This window comes from Grammomys surdaster, unplaced genomic scaffold (genome assembly GCF_004785775.1).
Source record: "Grammomys surdaster isolate TR1022 unplaced genomic scaffold, NIH_TR_1.0 127, whole genome shotgun sequence".
Classification (NCBI taxonomy): Eukaryota; Metazoa; Chordata; class Mammalia; order Rodentia; family Muridae; genus Grammomys; species Grammomys surdaster.
In genome coordinates this window covers 3,268,546-3,289,611 of record NW_021604585.1, presented here as the reverse complement: position 1 = coordinate 3,289,611, position 21,066 = coordinate 3,268,546, and the positions used below count along the sequence as shown (strand labels likewise).

The window sequence follows — 21,066 nt, the reverse complement described above, 5'->3', positions numbered from 1 at the left end:
CGGTGAGTCCATTTTTCCCTCTTTCTTGTTATAAAACCAGAATATCAACATAGACGGTCGTTGCGGCAGACTGAAGGAAGCTCCCTCAGACGCTCTGGGCGGCAAAGCGCACAGCCATCATGCTTCAGCCATCCCAGCCATAAAACATTTCAGTTTTCCCAAGCCCACTGCCAATGCTGAGATGCCAGGAAATGCTGGGAACCTGGCCTGTGAGGATAAACTTCCTACTTTACAGGAATAAGCTGCAGAGAACAGAGTTTTACTTCTTAAATGCTGCTGGAACCCAACACCAAACGCAGGCTTCTTGGAGTGGCTGGGGTTCTGCAGAGGAAGAAACAAAGGCCTCACAGAGGTCTCCAGCCTGTGGGCACCTTCCTGGCAGAGGTGGAGGACCTCAACTAACGTCTCTTACTTATTTCTGCTGTGTTATTTTTTTAGCCTTCTGAATTACACAACCAGATTCTTGCAGGGAGAAGGAAGAGCTGTGAACACACATATAAATCAGTCAGAAGGGGACTCGGATAGCCTTTGGCAGGTTTGAACCTGTTCACAGAGAAGACAGTAAACCTTCAGTGTTCCTTAGGCCAACCCTGTGTTCCCGATTGATTCTCAGTATCTCAAGGAAGTGAAGGACCCCCACAGCATTCTCAATTACAATTCATGCTCCTCAACATTTTCCTAGCTTTGTAAGCTGATTTCACACCAGTCTGTCTCAACCCCAGCTGCGTAGACTTTTTCTTTAAATAAAGGCCTGCTTCTCTGCCTTATGTGTTGTCTTCTTTCCCAATGTCTGACTGTCTCTGTCTGTCTTCCTCAAGAAGGACTCCATAGCAGGACCTGACTTTCTAAAGAAATTATTTTGTGATCCGGTGTCACCTGGCTTCCTCTACTCCTCGCTCCCATTTCTTAGTCAAGGGAGTGCTAAAATCCTCACCGGATGACTTGGGAGGGGCAAATACCTCACTTATAGAATCATCTGGAATTGTTATACCCTTCCTTGCTTCACTGAAAAATCTGAGGTTGGGCTGGGACTCTGGACTGTTCACACCTTTTCTCAGAAAACAGGCTAGCTCTTGATCTTCTCCCCTTGACAGGATTTGGTTTTGCTATCTTGCCAACATAGGTATTCCACTGCAGTATGCCGCTACCCACCACAGGGAAGTGCATACTATTCTGAAGGCCAGTTAGAAACAGTGATCAAGGAGTCTCCTCCCCACATAGAAGACGGCTTTGTTGCTATGTGGCTAAAATAGGATTTTTATAAGCCTGCTGCAGAGTCTGAAAACCCCTGCAGTTTCTCCAACACAAACATCAAAACTCTTCCAGTGCTTGGATACTGTGAGACTCTTCAGAGAGAAGAGGGGGCTCACCTCACCTTTTTGTAAAGGTTTAGGTTGTATCTCTTTAGATACCGAGGAACAATTTCTGTATATGTGGGATAGACCACCATTTGCTTTTCAACAGGAAACACATTCAGACACAGCCTGTACAGGCACAGAACACTACCTGGAACACACACAGGCATGAGGGAAAGGAACGCGGAGCCCAGACAGGGATAAGAAGGAGGCTCAGCTCTCACTGTATGCCCTTTGCAGCACCTAACAGTTGTTCCCGCTTTGGTCATGTCTATGCATAACATACTTTTAACATATTAAAACAGTTATTTTTTTAAGGGTAGGGACAGGACTGACACATGCTTGGCAAGAGTTCTACCTCTGAGAAAGACTCCTAGTCCTTTAAAAAAAATTTCCCTTTTAGTTGTGAGGCAGGGCCTCCTTATGTTATCTAGGCTAGCCTTGAACTCTCCCTGTTGCCAGGGGCTAGCCTTACATTTGCATCCTTCCTGTTTCAGCCTCTTGGGTTTACAGGCCTGCACCTCTAGGCCTGGTTGGTGCTGCTCTCCAATCAATAGAGGCACCTTAGGGCTATCAATCTTCCTGTCACCCCCCCAAACACACACACACATTGAATTCTGATGGAAGAATGTGGACAGAGGTAAAACAGAAATGAAGAAATGTCACTATGCCCCATGCCAACAACTAAAGGATACCTGATACTGAATGAAAATGAGCCGGAAAGAAACAGGCTAGGATGTAGCCTTAAATCAGCAAGGCAGTGGGAAGCAATGTGAGGGCTTTCTGTCTGCCTTCCATGGACACGCCCACTCTCCTGTCTGTCCAGGCCTAAGAGCATCTTACTGTTCTGCCTATTCCCATTCCTGGCTTTAAAAAAGCAGCTAACATATTTCCATCACAATCAAGTGAGAAAATATACTAATAGAAAACCATCCATTCCATCTCAAGCTGCCGATTCTCCTTCTTCTTTTCTACATATTTCTCCACGCGCGCGCGCACGCACACACACACACACACACACACACACACACACAACTGGCTCCTGCTGCTCCTCACTATTTTATTATTTTTATATTATTATTATTTTTTAGGATTAAAATGAGCACAGAGTGCTTTTTAGCTTTCTTTCCCCACTCTTACTTGTCAGAGACAACCACTTAGATGGACAACTGTAGATTTATTCTTCTATGGCAGTGATCATTCTTTTAGTAGTTACATGATACTTCACGTGGTGCACCATCGTGAACACTGACTGATATTAGAACAAACAGGAGTCAGTGTTCACAACAGCCCAGGATGCACTCTAAGGCCCATGGTGCAGATTATGAAGTTATAAATTGAAGTTTTATCTGTATCATAAAACTAGTATATTGTGGGAGTTTCATATTCAGGGTCTGTTCCAAAGCTTTATTCTAGTGTCACAATTGCCCGGGGAAGTCTCAGACCCAAGACCAACTGAGACACAGGTCCTACCTACCCACTTCCACCTGCCTTAGACCTCCAACAACTGTGTGTGCCCCCGTGCTTATGGCTTATGGTAATCTCTCTGGGGTTCTGTTCTACAGGACAATCACTGACAGACCCAGATCCACGCGTTCAAGAACAAATGATACAAAAAGGAAAAAAAATGGTTAAAAAGTTTCTTGCCATATATTGCTTCCAGAAAGAGACGCAGGCTTAGAGGTGTTATCATTCAGCGATCACTGCATGGACACCACAGTCCTTACACAAACTAAGACAGCTACACTGTCACCAGTTGATAGAATACTACGGGATTACTTTATGCTCAGTTTACCGCTGACCACAACAACGTCATGACATGGAAGCCTGTATTTTTAAAAAAAAAAAATGGCCCCATTCAAAAACGTAATCCACTATGGCTAGGTTAGAAGTCCTGATCAGGACTATGAGCACTTATCACTTATAGACATCTAAGTTCTTGTCATTATGTTAGGTATTGTCGTTAAAGATCTACAGTACCTATCCTCAAGAAGTGGCCCAGAAGAAGATGGCTCAGAAGTTAAAGAGCACTGGCTTTTCTTCCAGATGACTGGAGGGTCAATTCCCAGCACCAACATGATGATTCACAACTGTCTGTGGGGCTGTAGCTTGTGTGTGGGCATGGGTCCTATTTGGCTGAGTTGTGGATCTCGCGTGTCTGCCGCCCCAGGCGGCTGGAACCGCAGCTTGGGGAGCAGAAGTAAGGGAATCTAACTGAGTTCACTCCACGTGGCGCCAGGCAGACACTGGGCTAAGTGGGGCTCTGCCCAGGCATGGAGAGGTCTCACTCTGAAGTCCCTCGGAGGCAGAGCTCCTGGGTTGGGGGGTCTCTGGGCTGAAGCGGCTGATCGGGAGACTGACGGTCTCTGTGAGACACAGGGACATATGAGCTGGACCGGCCTCTAGCCGTGGGGGAGAGAAGCTCCAGCGGTAGTAACTCTCGGTCACAGCAACTCGCTTGGCTGGGTTAAGGCTGGCTCCACTAGCTTGCTTGAGTTGGCAGGCCTCCGTAGCTGGAATGCAGAGAAGTCCTCCATGGGAGATTAGACTGTGGCTTGGTAATCGAAGGGCCCCTCCACGGTTCTCCACAGCAGGTCCCAACAATACGAGGAAGTCCATGATTTTAAAAGATTTATTGTCATGGCAGAAAGTGGAAGTAGCTGTACCCCGTGTCCTCAGGGCCGGCCTGAGGTTAAATATCTTTTGCAAGGAGGAGGGTCTGGGAAGGAATGCTTAATTGGCTATGCCCTCTGACCTTTAGGTATTTCATTAATATGGAGATGTCTTGAGGCTCTGCAGCCTGTAGTCACACCCTCTATCTGTGGAGGTGCTGGTAAGGGCGTTGCCCTAAGTGACTGAAAGGCGCTGCTCAATGGAGGTCTTTGGCCACATGGATGGAGTCTGGGAGCGTGGCGAAATGTATGCCGTGCCTTGCAGGGGGTACCTGTTGGATCTCCGGCTATCTCTACCCAGTGCTCAGCCAGAAACCATGCTATCCTTTCACAGTCCCACATCTGTTAACTCCAGTGTCAGGAGAGCCAATGCCCTTCTCTGGCCTCCTTGGGTACCAGGCACACATACAGTGCACAGACTACATACAGAGAAAAACACCCATACATTCCAAAATAAAAGTAAATGAATCTTTAAAGAAAAACAGAAGTGTCTTATGTGCTGAGGGACATGGTGATAAAGGAGGAGTTGGTAGGTTGCCATGGAGAATAGGGAGAATGTGTAACCCAGAGGGTGCTGGCAGCCAGGATAACTCAGTGCTGGAGACGCTGAAACTGAGACAGTAGGCGAGAGGCAAGGAGGAAGCAAATCCATACACAGGGCCTGGAGACCCAGGGAACTCATGCTGAAAGGATTCAAGTGTCATTCTGGAGGCTTGCAGAGTTTTGACAAATCTTCTATAATACTGAACACCTTCCACCTATATACTTCCCACAGCTTGGAAATCCTTCTCTGGTTCAAAAGGATGGCCTCACTTACCGTGTACAGTAGATATAGGAAATTAGAACGTAACAGAAAACCACCCTTCAGGGAAGTTTCTCCTTATAAGAGAAGTGATGGCACACTGCTCCAGCCCTGCTGTGGCAACACCCCCAACCAGGCCCAGCTCCTCCCTCCCTGGCTTCACCCCGAATGTGTTTCCAAGAGACATGCACACAGAACCTCCTTCTTAGACCCACTCTTCTTTTTGCTCAAATATCCCTTATTGGAGAAGTTTTTCTTGATTCTCCCTATAAAGTCAACAGGGTCAGTTTTACTCTCTGTTATCCAGCATCTTCTTCATAGAATCTATCATTCCAACATCTGGCATCCATACTCTTGGTTTGTTTGCTTAAGCTAGAATTTAAACTCCCTGAGGGTAAGAGGGACTTGTCTATTTTATTTCCTGTATTTCTCTTGGGCTTAGAGCCTTATGTGGAGCACGAGAGATACTTATCAAGTATCAGGCTAAGGGTAAGAGCAAGTTCCCAGCTTGAGGGCAGGGCTCATCTTTATCCTCCTTTGATCCCAGGAGTCAGACACAAAGCTGAGTAGTGGGGGCAGTTCAGACATTTGTTGAACTGTCCAGTTCAATTGCTTTTGACAAATGGTGGCATTCAGCCAGTACAGAAAGGTCAACCTGCTGCATTTTTATTGCTCAGCAGATAAATCCAAGTTGTCGCTAACTACAATGAAAAACAGGTTTTGTGGTCAATTTGGTAGGAAAAAGAACCAAACCGGTGGTCTGATTTTATTAGCCAGGGAACCGATTAGCACATTTATCAATCAGTTACAAATAACCACAGCTTTCATCGACACTAAAGTCGGGCACAGATGAGGCATGCCAGGACGGCTACTCTGATTTAACGAATGAAGTACACAGAACAATTAAGTATCCCAGGGCTTGTGTTCTGACACTAAGCTGGGCCCTTTGAGAAAAGGCATTACTGGAGTTAAGTCTTCAGGATACTCAGTCTACTGATGGTCTAGAAAGACCCTTGAATCTCCCCTCAAATTAACCACCTCAAAATTCACTTCACTACACCAGGGAAGGTAAATAAAGAAACCAACAAAGAAAGAAACAAAGAGTCCAACTGTTCTTTTTTGAGACAAGATTAGAGAGTCAGGGTCTTCTACAACCCATCCCCAGGCCCAACAGCCTCGCCAGAAAAATACCTCAAAGGTTTGTAACAAATATATGATAAGGAGATAAATAATCATCATTCCATAGTAGAACTGAAACACAAATAAAAGAATTCTCAAGGGAAAAAAAAGCACTGCTCTTCAAAGGGCTGAATTTAATAAGATAAACCCCCATTTGTCTGAAGAACTTCATCTCAGTGGCAATGTCCTAAGCATAATTTCAACCTAAGTCGAAGGAATCAAGGTCACCTGATGACTGAGATTCAGAAAAACAATGTCCTTTCTGACATGGCAGGCTTGAGACTCCCAGACTGCAGGCTTCCATTTCATGCTACAGAGACACTGGTTCTAAGTGTGTGTAAAAAGGCTCAGAGCCTTCAGCAACTTGCCCAGGTCTCCAGGCAAGGACTGGTTTCACTGCCCAGGTTCACAGGAAATCACCCAAATTATTAGCTGAAAGAATACATGTACAGCCCACAAAACCTTCCAATTGGAATTTGTCCTGCCTAAAGGAGGTTCAGGGACAGCGATGGAACAGAGACTGAGGGAGTAGTCAGCAGATGCCTGGCCCAACTTGAGATCTATCCCATGGGCAAGAACCAGTCCCTGACATTATTGTTGGGGCTTTGTTGTGCTTGCAGACAGGAGCCTAGCATACCTGTCCTCTGAGAGGCTCCACCCAACAGCTGACTGAGACACCCATAGTTAGACATTGGACAGAGCTCAGGGAGTCTTGTGGAGGAGTTGGGGAAAGAAGGATTGAGGGACCCAAAGGGGATAGGAACTCTGAAAAAGACCAAGAATCAACCTGCACCCTTGGGGGTCTCTTAGAGTCTGAACCACTAACCAAAGAGCATACATAGGCTGAACCTAGGCACATATTGTACCAGAAGTACAGCTTGGTGTTCACGTGGGTCCCCCAACAACTGGAATGGGGGTTGTTCCTGACTCTGCTGCCTGCCTGTGGATCCTGGTCTCCTAACTGGGTACCTAATCTGGCCTCATTGGGAGAGGGGAGAGGCTCTCACTTCTCAGAGGAGAAAGGGAGGGGGAGGGGGAGGTGAAGCTCTGAGCTGGGGGAACTGGAAGGTGAGGGGTCTGCAATAGGGATATAAAATGAGTAAATTAATTAATAGGGAAAAAGAATACATGTACTGTCTCAACTTTACAATAAAAGTTAGGTCATCATTTTCTTCTCAGCAGTAAGACTAACTGCCTCAGATAGAAACCTAGTTAGGTCATAAGACTGTAACTGCCTCAGATAGAAACCCCATGGGTTGCCACCCACCATGCACATGTCCACATAGGCCACTACCCCCTGACACATGCAAGACGAAAATGTACTTCTACCACCCGGGGTGCTCAACCTAGACTCCCTGGAAGAGACTATGTCCATACTGTTTCTCACCTCATAACTACACTCTTTCTTTCTTTCTTTTTTTTTAAATTTATTTATTTTATGTATATGAGTACACTGTAGCTGTTTTCAGACACATCAGAAGAAGACATTGAATCCCATTACAGATGGTTGTGAGCCACGATGTGGTTGCTGGGAATTGAACTCAGGACCTCTGGAAGAGCAGTCAATGCTCTTAACCACTGAGCCATCTCTCCAGCCCAACTACACTCTTTCTTAACAACAGGAGGTTGGACTTTAGCTGGAAATGATTCCTTGGAAGATTACACTGTATTTCTCAGTCTTTATTAAGGCTAGGGGTAGCCATATGACCAAGTTCCAGAAAACTCCATGATATACATTATATATACCTACAAGAAGGGAACTTACCCAGTTGGAAACAGTGCCCTTCAGCCCTTCTGACTACCTGGATTCGAATTCAGAAACAGTCCCATGAATTGAGCCAGTATCTTAGACTAAGAGATAGCCATGAAGGTGTCAGAACTGGAAACACAGACCTCTGGGTCCCACGGGACTCTGTGGAGCTTCCCTGGCAGAGCTGAAGTGCTGACCCTGAGGGTTTTCAAGACAATCACGTTTCTATGTGGCTAATGGGCATTTTTAGACTTTCTGTGACTGGTAATGGTGCCAAATCCTAAGTGATGCAGAAGCCAACAGTTCAAGCCCTCTGAAGTTTCAGTCCTGCCGTCTCCAGGGGACCCGTCTTCCCCTGTATCTCAACCTTTAGGCTTTGGTACTACCACAATCCCTATACTTTTGTCTCTACCTATCTGGTCACCATCTATCTTATGCTTCTCTGCTTGGCTCGGTTGTGGCCAAGCCACAAAGCTATCCTTACCCTTGTTCAGCTGTAATGGTCCATACTCAGCTCAGATGTCTCTTCCTCCATAAAGTCTGCCCGAATGTCTCACATTGAATGGGCATTCTCAAGATACTTTGGGTATTCTGTGAAGGCAAATGCAAGCTGCCTCCCTGACAGACTCACGCATTCAGAGGACCACTTGGTCTCTAGAAGGTAGCATTACCTTGAGGGGCAGGGGGACCTTTGGGAACGTGGCCTAGCTTACAAATGTGGCTCACTGGAGGTGAGTGTTGATGGCTACAGCTCTCTGTTCCCTTATCAGCCACAATATGAGCAAGTCACATGGCAAGCTACCACCACCCAGGCAAAACCGCCATGTATTCCCCCACAGCTCCTCCACCACAACGGTCAAAAACTAACCAGGAATTCAAACAAATTCTTCCTCTCTCGATTCTTGTTGTGAGGTATTTTATTACTGCAATCTGAAATGGAACTGGCACACTGGACATGCTGCAGTTTTTGGGCTCCATCTTCTATTAGTGGTCTGTGGGTTGTCCATCTCGCCCTACAGACAATGCCTCCAAGTACAGGACCCTACTATGCTCATTGCAGATCTAAACCGCCTCACACGGTGCTTGGCACACTGTTATTGACCTGCTCTTGCCCTGACTGGATTTTCCTTGACAAAATGGAGCCCTAATGAATGCCTCAAAATGCCTGATCAACTCGTCAATGAGCAGGAAGTTAAAATTAATCATATTTTCAGTTTTCTGGACACGAGACTACAAACTACAGATGAACCATCCTGGCAGAGCCTCTGCTGTGTGAAACAATTTGCCCATTTCATGTTTGAGACCTAAGTTTCCTCACCTGTAAAAACAAAGTTGGACTTAGGTAATCTTTGGGGTGTCTACTGTTTCTAAAATGGAAAAATCCTATTGTTGGGTATCATGAATGCAAGAAACTCACAGTGACTGGTTGGTTCCTCCAGGGATTGGCAACATGACCAGCTTACCTAACTCTCAGATAAATTATTTATGAGGTATGTCTAATAAAAATTTAAAGTCATCAGATGACTGTGAGTACTCTGGGATAATGGAGTGTTAACTGTGAGAAAATATGCCTCACTGGTTCCAACTACATGTCCCTTAAAAGCCTTAGAACTCACCACTCTTCTTGCTACTGGGCATCTGCAGTTGCTGTTCTTTCGGCCTTGAAGATTCTTTTCTTCTCTCCTCACTAGTGACATGAGCCTAAAAGTTACTTCCTTAAGGAGATCATCCATCTCTCCCAAGTCTGACCCTTCACCCTGAGGAAATTCTCAGCCATGGCACTCCATCTCCCTTCCTCACGGCATTGGCCAGACTTGAATGACCACTGTCTCCATCACTGTACCGTGTTCTCCACCAGGGAATATTATTGGGTTTGATCATTGTTATATTTGTCCTTGGCAGTGAGCCGAAGGTTACTGGATACAAAGAAGTCTCTAAGGGCTGCTCACGGGAAGTAAAGAGGCCAAGTGTTTTCCCATGGGAAAGGGGAGACTGCATACAGGCAGTGCGTCAGGTAAGTCCACTTAGCTGGAAACCTTGAGTTCGCCATATGTTTTTGGAAAAAGAATACAGAACAATATCACTCACTGGTGACCATGGAGGAGTAGTCTCTGAATGAGCAAAGTATGGCAAGAAGGGCGGCAGGAATATGACCAAAAAGTTCTGGGGAGGGCTCGGAGCCAAAATTTCCCGTGAAAGTTACTCACGTTCTGAGCCCCGCTGTAGCTGGGGCCCTTTCTGAATAACAGATAACAATATGTAGTCATCCTTCCTGTGCAGCAAGTGGACAAGAAATGAAGCTTCTCAGTAGAAAGACTGATGCCATTGGAAGACAAAGTGAGAACAGCGCTACCGAGTCTGACTCTCACCTTTCTCCAATGAGATTCTTCTGATGGTACGCAAAAGAAAAAACGCAAAAAAATGGAAAAACGCATCCTAAAACAGGTGAGGTAAGACTACAAAACTCTAGGCTCAAATAAAAGATATCTGGGGAGTTTGCACATCTGCTCATAAGAGATGGTGAGGAGAAAGGGAGGCCCAGGAGATGGGACCCAGAGACAATGACCCAGTTTTCCAGAAGGGGAGGACTGCAGCGCAGAATGACTCAGGCATGAAACAGCTGCTGTAGATCCAACACAGAACTGGTCTGCAAGCAAATTCCTCATGAATCTCTAGCCAAGGAAACAACGTTCCTCAGAGTGATCTCACCATGGGTTTGCTGAGCAAAGCCACACCCAGTTAAGTTCATATCACATAAGTATCTGAACCAACCAGGCCTCAATATCCCTCATCCTGCCCTTGAGAAAAGAGGTAGGCAATGTGTGAGAAGGTTATCTTTTATCTTCACAGAGAGTCCGCTGCTGTATTCAGGGCCTAGTTTAACAGAAACTTCTCCGTAGGGATAGAGCTGACATTCCTAAACTGTACGTTTAGGAAAGAGCTGGGAATATAGTTCTGTGTTAGAGGGCTTTCCCTTCTCTCTGAGATTCTTCTTGGTGAGGACTTGCCAATGGTATCATCTTTATGACTTGTTGAACAAGAAGCCACACATGCCTAGGAGGAAAAGCCTCCATAATCAACCAACTAACCAACCAACAACTTTATTTAGACAGCTCAGAGGAATCTTCTAGAGAGAGCATTTCAGTTCTTATAATACATCTTGGGACACACATGATAAACAGGGCTGTCTCAAGTTCCTAAGTTTCTTATTAGAGCCCTGAATGCATCTAATTTACACTCGCTATGACCCAGATGTGCCCTTGACTGTGCATGAACTGCAAGGACTTGACTTTCAGAGCCTCAGCCTTAAGACTCTGGTCCCAGTGAGGAGTCTGATGGAATTAAAGTAGCCCATGAAACAAATCTATAGAACCAAAACAGGACTTTAATCTATCCTGAGTATGAGTTCTCCTTTCAGACATATCAGACTATGAACATGGGGCTCTGAGTCCAAGAATAAGTGAAATAAATAAAAATCAGAATTGAACTGAAAAGTAGAATTGAGCCACAGATAGAAGAAATTGATAGGAAGCTTCCAGATGCGGATCGATACTGTCTCACTGGAAACCCCATCGACTGCAATGCCGATGCTCTATAGAACATCACTCACAAAGCAGACAGAGGTATGGCGCTCAACACAGAAAAGCAAGCTCACCCTTGCATCAATGCAGGGTTCTGAGGAAGGAACGGCCCTAAGGAGTCAGGCCATGTGAGCCTTTAAGCCTCACTTCTCTTCCTTCTGACCTCCTGCTACCCATACCTTCAGTTTCACTATTAAAAGTTACCCTGGCACCATAAGGAGAATAAGACACTGGCCCTCTGGTGGTATCTCCAATTTTCAAGTTTCTCCTGAACAGAGAAGGCAGCAGAACAGTTAGACAGGGTTTGAATTCCTAGTTCACTAGCCGTTAGCAGCCTGGTTAGTACATCTCTCTAAGAATTATTTATCTAATCGATGGTAATAACCATTATGTTAAGGAGAATTCAGGGGCAAATGTGGGTAAAGTGTTGATCTTGGAACATGTATACAAGTCAGTTGTGGGGCTGATAATAATTAGCCTGATTTACAACAGAAGTCATTCCAAGTAGGGAGGTCATTATTTTTTAAAAGTTAATGTGGGGAAAGTGTCTCTTTTGGGTAAGCCAGGTAGAGATGGGCAACTCATAGGTAGTAAATTTCAGACAGATAATTCTTTGTTTAGTACTTAGGATTATACCATAAAACATAGACTTATGCCTTACGGTGTAGGGTAAATAAAGCCAGTAGCAACAACTGGCTTTATTACCAGGGAAGAACAAGTGTATTGCTGGGTTCATTTCTGTTGCTGTGATAAAATGAACAAACACCAACTTAGGGGGTAAGAGTTATTTTAGCACACAGTGCTAGGTTGCAGTTCATCTCTTACTGTTCTGTTGCTGTGAAGAGACTCATAAGAAAGCATTCAATTGGGGACTTGTTTACAGTTTCAGAGGGTGAGTCCATGGCAGGGAGCCCGGTAGGCATGTTGCTAGAGCAGTATCTGAGAGCTTATATCCTGATCTAAAGACAGAGGGAGGGAGGGAGAGAAAGAGAAAGACACATACACACACACACACACACACACACACACACACACACACACACAGAGAGAGAGAGAGAGAGAGAGAGAGAGAGAGAAACAGAGACAGAGACAGAGACAGAGACAGACAGACAAAGAGACAGAGGCAGAGAGAGACAGAGACAGAGAGACAGAGACAGAGACCAGGTGTGGCCAGGTGTGGGTTTTCAAAGCCCACCCCCAGTGGCACATATCCTCCAACAATGCCACACCTCCAGTTTTTCCTAAGCAGTTCCATCAGCCAATCAGGAACCAAGCATTCAAATACATGAGTCCTTTGGGGGCTGTTCTCATTCAAAGCACCAGAGCAGGGAAGATGAGGTAGCAGGAACTTGAAAGATCTAATCCCTCACACCCACAGTCACGAGCAAGGGAAATGGATGCACACAGGTTAATCTGTGCTCACTTTCTCCTCTCCTGTTCCATCTGGGACTCAATTCAGAGAATAATGCTGCACATGTTCAGGCCAGGACTTCCCACAACAATGAATGGAACTGAGACACCTCCCCACAGACATGCCCAAGGCTAACCCAAACTACACAATGTTTCATTGATTACAGGCTGATCATAAAAACTAGCCATCACATGTGGTAACTAGGGTATAATATAATTTACAGAGTGGCAGGACTCTGGCCACTTGTCAACATGAACACACCCGTACCCTCGCTAGCCATTCCGTTCACACATGGTCTGCCATCTCTCTGATGAATGCTTCACCAGATACCCACTGAGAACACCAATTGGATTTTGAGTCTATTCAAATTACAGCCTATTAAGATCAAAAGATTGTGTCTTGACTTGTAATCAACTACTGTCGTGAGGCTACACATGAGAAACACTGTCAACCCCATTCCTAGGCATAGCTGAGGCCTGGCAAACTTGCCTCATCTGACCTTACTGCCATTACAACTACTACCAGCAACAGTCAAGACACAGACCTTGGCTCAGCTGCCAGCTCTGAAAACAGAGTCCAGCACATTAACTGACTCACTTCAAATGTTAGAATGGGAAGAGAAGAACAGTAATGAATCCAGCACTTTCCAGGGCTTGGCTACCACAGCAAATGCTGGCTGAACCAATCCATAAATATTAATCTCTCTGGAATCTAAACAGACTGTACATTTTAGTTTGGAGACAAGAGCTCGTCTCTGTGTTAACTCTAATAAATACTTGGGCCTTCTGTGAATTTCACTGCTAAAGACTTCAGTCAATGATCATAAGGAAGGGAAGCCTGGACTAAGTGAGGGACCAGGCAGGGGGAGGACTGAAACTCACCTGTAGATGATGCCTTTCTCATGGAGGAACATGAGAGCGGAAATGATCTCTGCGGCGTAGAAACGAGCTCGGGCTTCATCAAAGCGACGGGACTTTTGGATGTGGAACATCAGGTCGCCTCCGTTCACAAACTCCATGACGAAGAACAGACGGTCCTGAATGAAACGTGTGGGAACGGATTAGCCTCCCATTGCCCATCGGCTTCACCTCCCTCGAAGAGACTATACCAAGAAGCATGCAGACTGCTGTCTGGGAGCAGAGGTTGGCCCCTGTGGGGTCAGGTCTGTGATCTCTTAGGGAAGAGTGGCATGGAACTCTCCTTTGGGTAGTTCCAGACAACTTTGACTTTCTACATCACTAACCATAGGGAAGGCATCAGGAGACCTTGGTTCTCATTCCAGCCCGACACTTTAAGGGGAGAGAGCATGGGTGTTAAGTCCTAGGCAAATGTCTTCAGTGGAGCACACGGGTGAATCCCAGAGTAGAGGACACTGGCGAGGGCCCTCCATTCCTCACAAACGAGCAGAAAACATAGAACAGGTAAACCACTGTAGAGAACTCAGACAAATGGAAGCTCAGTTGACAGCGTCTGGTAGAAAGTACTCTGATCCATCAAAAGGCCATGAGTTAGAAGTGGATATAAAGCACACCAGCAGCCTCTGCCTGCAGTGACTCTCACTGGGCAGGGAAAACGGACTCCTAACACGCTCCCTCTGCAGAAACCTCCAGACCATGCGAGCAGGACCATGCGAGCAGTGCACCAAGAACTTGTGGATGGTCAGACTGGTTAAAGGCAGAAAAGTCCATCCACAAGCCACTGCCCTGAGACTCACTGGGTAAAGGCTTGTGTTTACAGACCTCTAGCATCAATGGATTGCCTCACTTCCTTCCCTGAGCAGTGAATGGGGTGCTGGGGACCCAACAAAGAGGCCCCCACACAGAGAAGGATTGGCTCCCATCCTAGAAAAGGCTAGTGCACGGAACATGGGTTCTTAAAATATAAACAGCAAATCTAAACATTCTGGTAAAGCCACAAAGAGAGCGGTAGAGGAACTGGGACACTGACACCTGCATGGGGCTTAGGGAGGTACCTGACCTCTGTGAGTCAAGGCCTGCAGGTGAGGGCCATCCCTCATTGTCAGCACTGCCCTTTCTGGGGGCGGGAATGTGTGTGGTCACTGTGTGGGCAAACTTGCGTTTTATCAAAGGCTGCATGCAAGCAAGAACCCGCCTTTACTTAGAGTTTGAAATGTTACCAATTTTGCTAGAGGGAATGGGAGGGTGGCTGGGCTGAGCAACGGCGGGGAGTCTGGCTTTGGCTCACTTTCCAGTGCATCGCTGCTGCATTATCAGGCTGATCTCTATCAGGGCAGTGCAACCCGTGACACCTCCTACTTCCTCTAGTAATAGGAAAGTAAAACCTCAACGGAAGGGGAGGGAATCTACCCTGTATATATATCCTTCAGAGTCAGTGCTGTTCTTTCTGGGGGTGGGAATGTGAGTGGTCACTGTGTGGGCAAACTGACATTTTATCAAAGGATGAACCCACCTTTCCTTGGAGTTTGGTATATAATATACAATATATGCTAGAAAATAGTGTGTGTGTGTGTGTGTGTGTGTGTGTGTGTGTGTGTATTATAAAGCTAGGAGCATAAACATATTTAATAGGGAAAACAAAATGGCAAAGTTAATAAAAACAAAAGACTATCACCAACTCAACTCTTCAGGTCGCCCCATAGCCCAAGGGCAAACTATACAAACATAGCAAGCTGTGTGACTAAGCTAAAGGCCCTCATCTGAGTTCAACTGGCAAAGGGAGGAGAAGAATTGGGTGGATGGGTTCACATGAGCAATAGCTGGCCTATATTCCATGGGCAGGAGTCTGGTGGGTGTGGCTTATTAGCAAATGGCTTAGGTGGCAGGTTAGCATCCCAGGGACAACTAGCAAAGCAATCCATGCACAGGAAATTGTTACAGTCATGTAGAACTCATCTGGAGGGGTAGCCCCAGGGTGTGAGGAAGACCCGGATGGAAAAGCCACCTTGCAGCATCCATGAATAAGTAGCACAGCCTCATACTCCGTGAACCAGACTGTTCATCTTTTTCATGGATGTTCACCTTCATGGAAGCCGTCAGCCACTCAAATTCCCATTTAAGCGAACATCCCTTACTGGAAGTCAGACCATAGGTAAGTGGCCATTCTGAAGCTGCTTGTCAGTGTCCTTGGCAAGAGTTTTCAAGGTAGCAGTGGTCATGAGAGGACAAGGGCAGTTAGAAGGAAGTCTCTGCCACACACAGTATCTTTTTCATATCCCAAATTCTAAAAAGCCAAGCCCTGGTCTTAACTGCATGTGTGAAGGTAGAATATGCTGCCTTCAGGTCTTCTCTTCTCCATCTTGGCTCTGGCTACAGCCCTGGGGTGTGTGGGGGAGTCGGGGATGGGGGAGAGTGGAGAGGCAGATCTCGATCTACAGAATCTGTCACTTTCTCTTTTGCTGTATCTGGAGAGAGAGGGGATATTTGGATTTTAAACTAAGGATGTTTTGTTCAATGCTCTTCCTTCTTTCCATCCAGAGTCTCACTTCTATTATGGGCCTGGCACCAACCTAGAAAATGGGGTACCATTCACAGCCCCTCGGCTGCAATCAGCCCCTAAGTCGGGAAGAAACGAAAGCGTGGTTGAGGAGAGTCAACCAGGATGAAATGAAGTCAAGATGTAGCTTATGAAAGTCACATGACAAGGGACAAGCTAAAATCATGTTTATCAACCAGCAACATGTTTTATTTTTTTAAATGCAAAGAAACTTCTAGAGACTTGAACTTTCATTGACCCTATTCTAAAGTGTCTGCTAAAGAGGGTGTCTTAGTTTGGGTTTTATTGCTGTGAACAGACACCATGACCAAGGCAACTCTTATAAAGGGCAACATTTAATTGGGGCTGACTTACAGTTTCAGAGGTTTAGTTCAGTATCATTATGGAGTGAAGCATGGCAGGGATGGTCCTGGAGAAGGAGCTGGGAATTCTCCATCTTGGCAGCTAGGAGGAGTGCCTCAAAGCCCTCCTCCTAATGGTTACTTGCCCAGTCCACACTACTGTGAAATAAGATGAAGCCCTTTGGGGGAAACCTGCCTTATTAAGGAGGGACTGTGTAATGGATTAAGGTGGCTGTGAGCCACATTTAGGGCAGAGAGGGCTCTGCTAATCTTACCTTGGCAGACACAGCCAGGGGATTCTCTCTGTACTTAAAATCTGTATACACAGATGTTTCAGGATTCTTAACATCCAGTTCCCTAGAAGCTGAGCCCAAGTATCTGCTGGGCGTTGCCTGTGGCTTTGGCTCTTTTAAGGCAGCTTTGCCCTGACCTGTGTGGTAGGAAACCCAATGTCCAGGAGACTGGTTGAGCTTCAGCTTCAAAGCCAAACCCTTTGTCTATCTGGCGTGCCTCTCTCTGGTCTCTGATTCAACTAACCACAAGTGCAAGCCATCAGCCTGGGATGATGAACACCTGAGGGAATAAAAGCAACTCAGAAATCCCTCTGTCCCCACACCCTGTATTAGTTACAGGCACGGAGTTCAAGGAGCTGGTGCGCAGCAATAATAAAATTCCTGTCGTCACCTGCCCTGGTTCCTTTAACCCACTGAGGCCTGTGCCAGCTTTCTGCCCTGACTCTCTGGCAACAGGAGGTAAACATATCCCCTGAGCGGGAACCACTCCTCAACGTTCTCATCACAGCTTGCTCCTAGGAGTTGAAACTGACAAGGCAGCTAGATGGGGCAAAGCCTGGCTATGTAGCAGAGCTCTTCTAAGATGGGACAAGTGACAAAATGATTCTATGATTGCAAGGAGGCCACCTTCAGAGGTATCTGTTCAGGGCCATGCAGACAACTGCTGTGTCTCCAGCACATGACTGTTTGGAAACAGCCTATGTTTCCAGAGTGTCTTTCCCAGAACATTAAGACTGAGACAAAGAGTTTTAATTCAGTCTGAGCTGTGAGTGAGAACTGAGTGAAGTGACTCCGGAAGCTGAGGCTATCTCTGTGGCAGAAATACATGAAATTCCTTAGTGTAACAGAATGGTGGATGGATGGATGGATGGATGGATGGACAGACAGATGAGTCGATGGAAGGTTAACAATGAAGCATGACATTCAGAGTGGAGCAGACATGAGACCAGGGAGCGGGATTAGAAGACCTCGCCAGGGTCCCTTGTGTCTTTTCACTTTTACATCCCTCTGGGAGGTTCGGTCAATTCCTAGCCTCAGGTACCACGATGCCTCTTATATTTGTGAATCTTTATCTTTAGTTCTTTTCTTGTAGAGCCTCATGTAAGTTTTTTGTTACTTCCAGGAAATTTTTAAGTAAAATACATACAATTTTTTTAAGGCGTAAGGAGCTTCCTGATTTAAAATCTAGGACATCAATCATGGGATCATAAACAGAAGCAAAGGGCCTCAGAGTGCCAGGCCCTTTCAACAGAATCCTAACAAATGGAACTTATTAGGAAATGATGGAGACACTGTGCCCAGTACCAAGTCCTTGGTATCTGTGATAATGCCTGAGCTGTAAACCCAAAGTTCTCAATAGGCACAGGCAGCTTCTGCTGGACTTCCTTCAGATTTTCTCTCCCTTCCTTTCTCTTTTTTCCCTCCCTCTCTTTCTTTCCCTTTTCTCAACACACCTTGCAAAATGGGGGTGTCGAAATGACTAAAGTCAAGGTTCATAAGGACTAACTCTGTTAAGCCAAGAGTTTTGACCAGTATTTAGCCTTCAGAAAGTGCTCAAAACACGATAGCAATTATCACCATTGTCACTCCTTTTGCATAACTCTCCACTACAGCTTCGGACAACGTGGCCCTGTGACTACAACTGCAGCCTGTCCAACAGCTATCCATTATATACAACACACGCGGGCACACACACACACACAGTGGGGGGATAAGGAGAGAGAAAGACATACATACACAGACACACAGACACACACACATACACCCATGGGGTGGGCAAGAAGAGACACACAGACATAGACAGGCATACACAGAGACACACATGCACAGACACACACACACCCATGGGGTGGGCAAGGAGAGACAGACAGACATAGACAGGCACACACACACACATACACAGACACACTAACGCATGTATACACAGGAAGAGACAGACAGACAGACAGGCAGACATAGACAGATCGACACACACACATATATGCACAGACAGAGACATACAGACAGAGAGCCCTGGCTACATAGCTAGTTTAAGACCAACTCAGTCTAGCAGGTTCAAGGAGATGAAAGTCCCCCTACCCCCAAGCCTAGCTGTTGAGGTACAGAAGCATTTCCTAATGCCACATGGCATTGACCTTGACCAGGTAAGGCCTTTTCATTCTAGGAGTATTTTTAAGAGTCACAAAACGTGCTGATAACCAAAACGATACCAATCAAGCACTCAGTTCCATTCAGCTTCCTAATTTTCTAACACTGAAAAAAAAAAGATTCTGATTCTCAGCCATATGGATTTTAAAACATCACTCTTGCAAAACAAACGTGCCGCCCAGCAGACTGCAATGTGCTGGTAAAGACCTTGCGTGCCAGTCCCTTTCTCTCTGTAGCATTTACTCATCCTTACAGCCCCATTAAGGAAGATTTTTCTTTGTTCGAAACTAGACTACATCATCATTTTGATTTACAAATATGTTTCATTTGCAGATATGCTGTTTGGGGAATGAAATGTTTTGAGTAAGAAACAGTCACGGCACATTGGCCACAGCGAAGATGGAGAAAAAATATCAAAGACTAGCAATTACATTTATGGTTATGAATAATTTAGATAGGGACTCAAGCACTGTTGAACTGGAAGGCCTATCTACACTCATCAGACTCTAAGAGCTGCAGGGAAGTGTTTCCCAATGAATAAAAAGCCCCATATTGAAAGCTCAGGGTCCTATTAAGAGCTGTGAGCGAGAAGAGTCTCCGGGAACAGACAGCACTACGCTGAATGTCTCTCCTAAGCCTTGCTGTTTCATTATTTTTTTGCTGACCACGCTGTCAGCTGGGTTGACACAGAGAGAGTTCACATCAACAGGAAGCAGTTACTGACGTCAAAGAGGTCATGGTGGAAAGCACCCTTGTGAGGAAATCTGATTGCACCATGCCTAAACTGGAAACCACTTGAATTTAACCACATTAAGAGTGACTGTAAGGACTTCACAGCAGAAACAGTGAGATGTAGTCTAATGGGTTTCTTTTTTTGTCATCCTGCATATCCTATAAGATGTTCATTCGGTCACCTAGCAACCCTTGGGTCAAGCCTGGGGTCAAGGTACACCTTGTCTGGACAGACCCATCTTTGGTAAGGTTCTTACGTCTCCACCATAGCAGACAAAGCTCTAGGAACTTGAACTTTGAACCTGGAGGGATTCACAACGCCACCCCCACCCCAAGGCAAGTGTGTTCTGGTGGCCAGAACTTGATACAGCCTTGTCTTACAATGAATCCTGAGGAGCCTATGTACCAGACAAGGGAAACAACTTGACAGCATGTATGATTACCTAGAAGACAAATTTGTGAACAACTTTCTAGATTAAGTTAATTGGCGTGGAGAGACTCACCCTAAATGTGGGTGGCACCGTCCTGTGGGCTGGGGTTCCCCGACTGTATAAAAAAGGAGGAAACAAGCTGAGACCTAGTGTCCACCTCTGTCTCCTGATTATGGATGTGACCTAACCAGATGATTCCAGTTCTGGCTGTGATAGCTTCCCTGTCATGATGGACTGTACCTTCAAACTGTGAGCCAAACCAAACCCCTACCTTAAGTTGGCTTCATCACGTCGTTCATCACAGTAAGTGGGAGAGAGAATTAAGAGCCTAGCTCTCATGTGATGAAGGACAGTCGGTAGAAACACATTAGAAGTGTTTTGGGGGAGGACTCTGTTTGTTCTGCAGTAAAACTCCAGGTGGCTGCTGGAGCAGAGAGACTGGCCCTGCAGTCACTGCAAAATGAAGAAAGAGACACCCACCACTTTCTGCAGATCCAAGAATGCCTCCAAGTTCTCTGGTGACCTGACTTCCTAGCCGTTGAGTCTCCTCTTGTGAATGTGCTCCTAGGTCTTCTGTCAACCTGCTCGCCACCCATCTCTGCCCTTCCGTGGACACCCCATTGTAGCCCTCCTCTTCTCTGTCTCCACAAACAGGCAGTGAAGAATTTTATATTTCAGCTTCTACTGATCAAGAGGCCATGGAGATCCACTCTCCCACCTATCCTGGTCTCTGAATTGCCACCAGTGAAGGCCTTTATAGTGCACACCAATCCACTCCTGAGATCACTGCCCTGTGTCAGGAGGTCAAAAGCCACTGGCTCAGCCTCCTCACCTACTCATCTGTCTCCTTCCTCTCCAGAAAGTAATCCGAAGGCCTTCTAGAATGAATGTCTTAGG

The 21,066-nt window shown here is 46.0% G+C and overlaps 1 protein-coding gene across 1 annotated transcript in view; it reads right to left on the bottom strand.

Moving 5' to 3' along the window:
* The window catches only part of Prkch (protein kinase C eta), a 197,367-nt gene that overhangs the window by 48,532 nt on the left and 127,769 nt on the right, over window positions 1-21,066 (bottom strand). Inside the window, exon 10 of the mRNA XM_028789103.1 lies at window positions 13,632-13,786. Coding sequence (XP_028644936.1) covers window positions 13,632-13,786 — 155 coding nt within the window. The remainder of the gene's footprint in view (window positions 1-13,631; window positions 13,787-21,066) is intronic.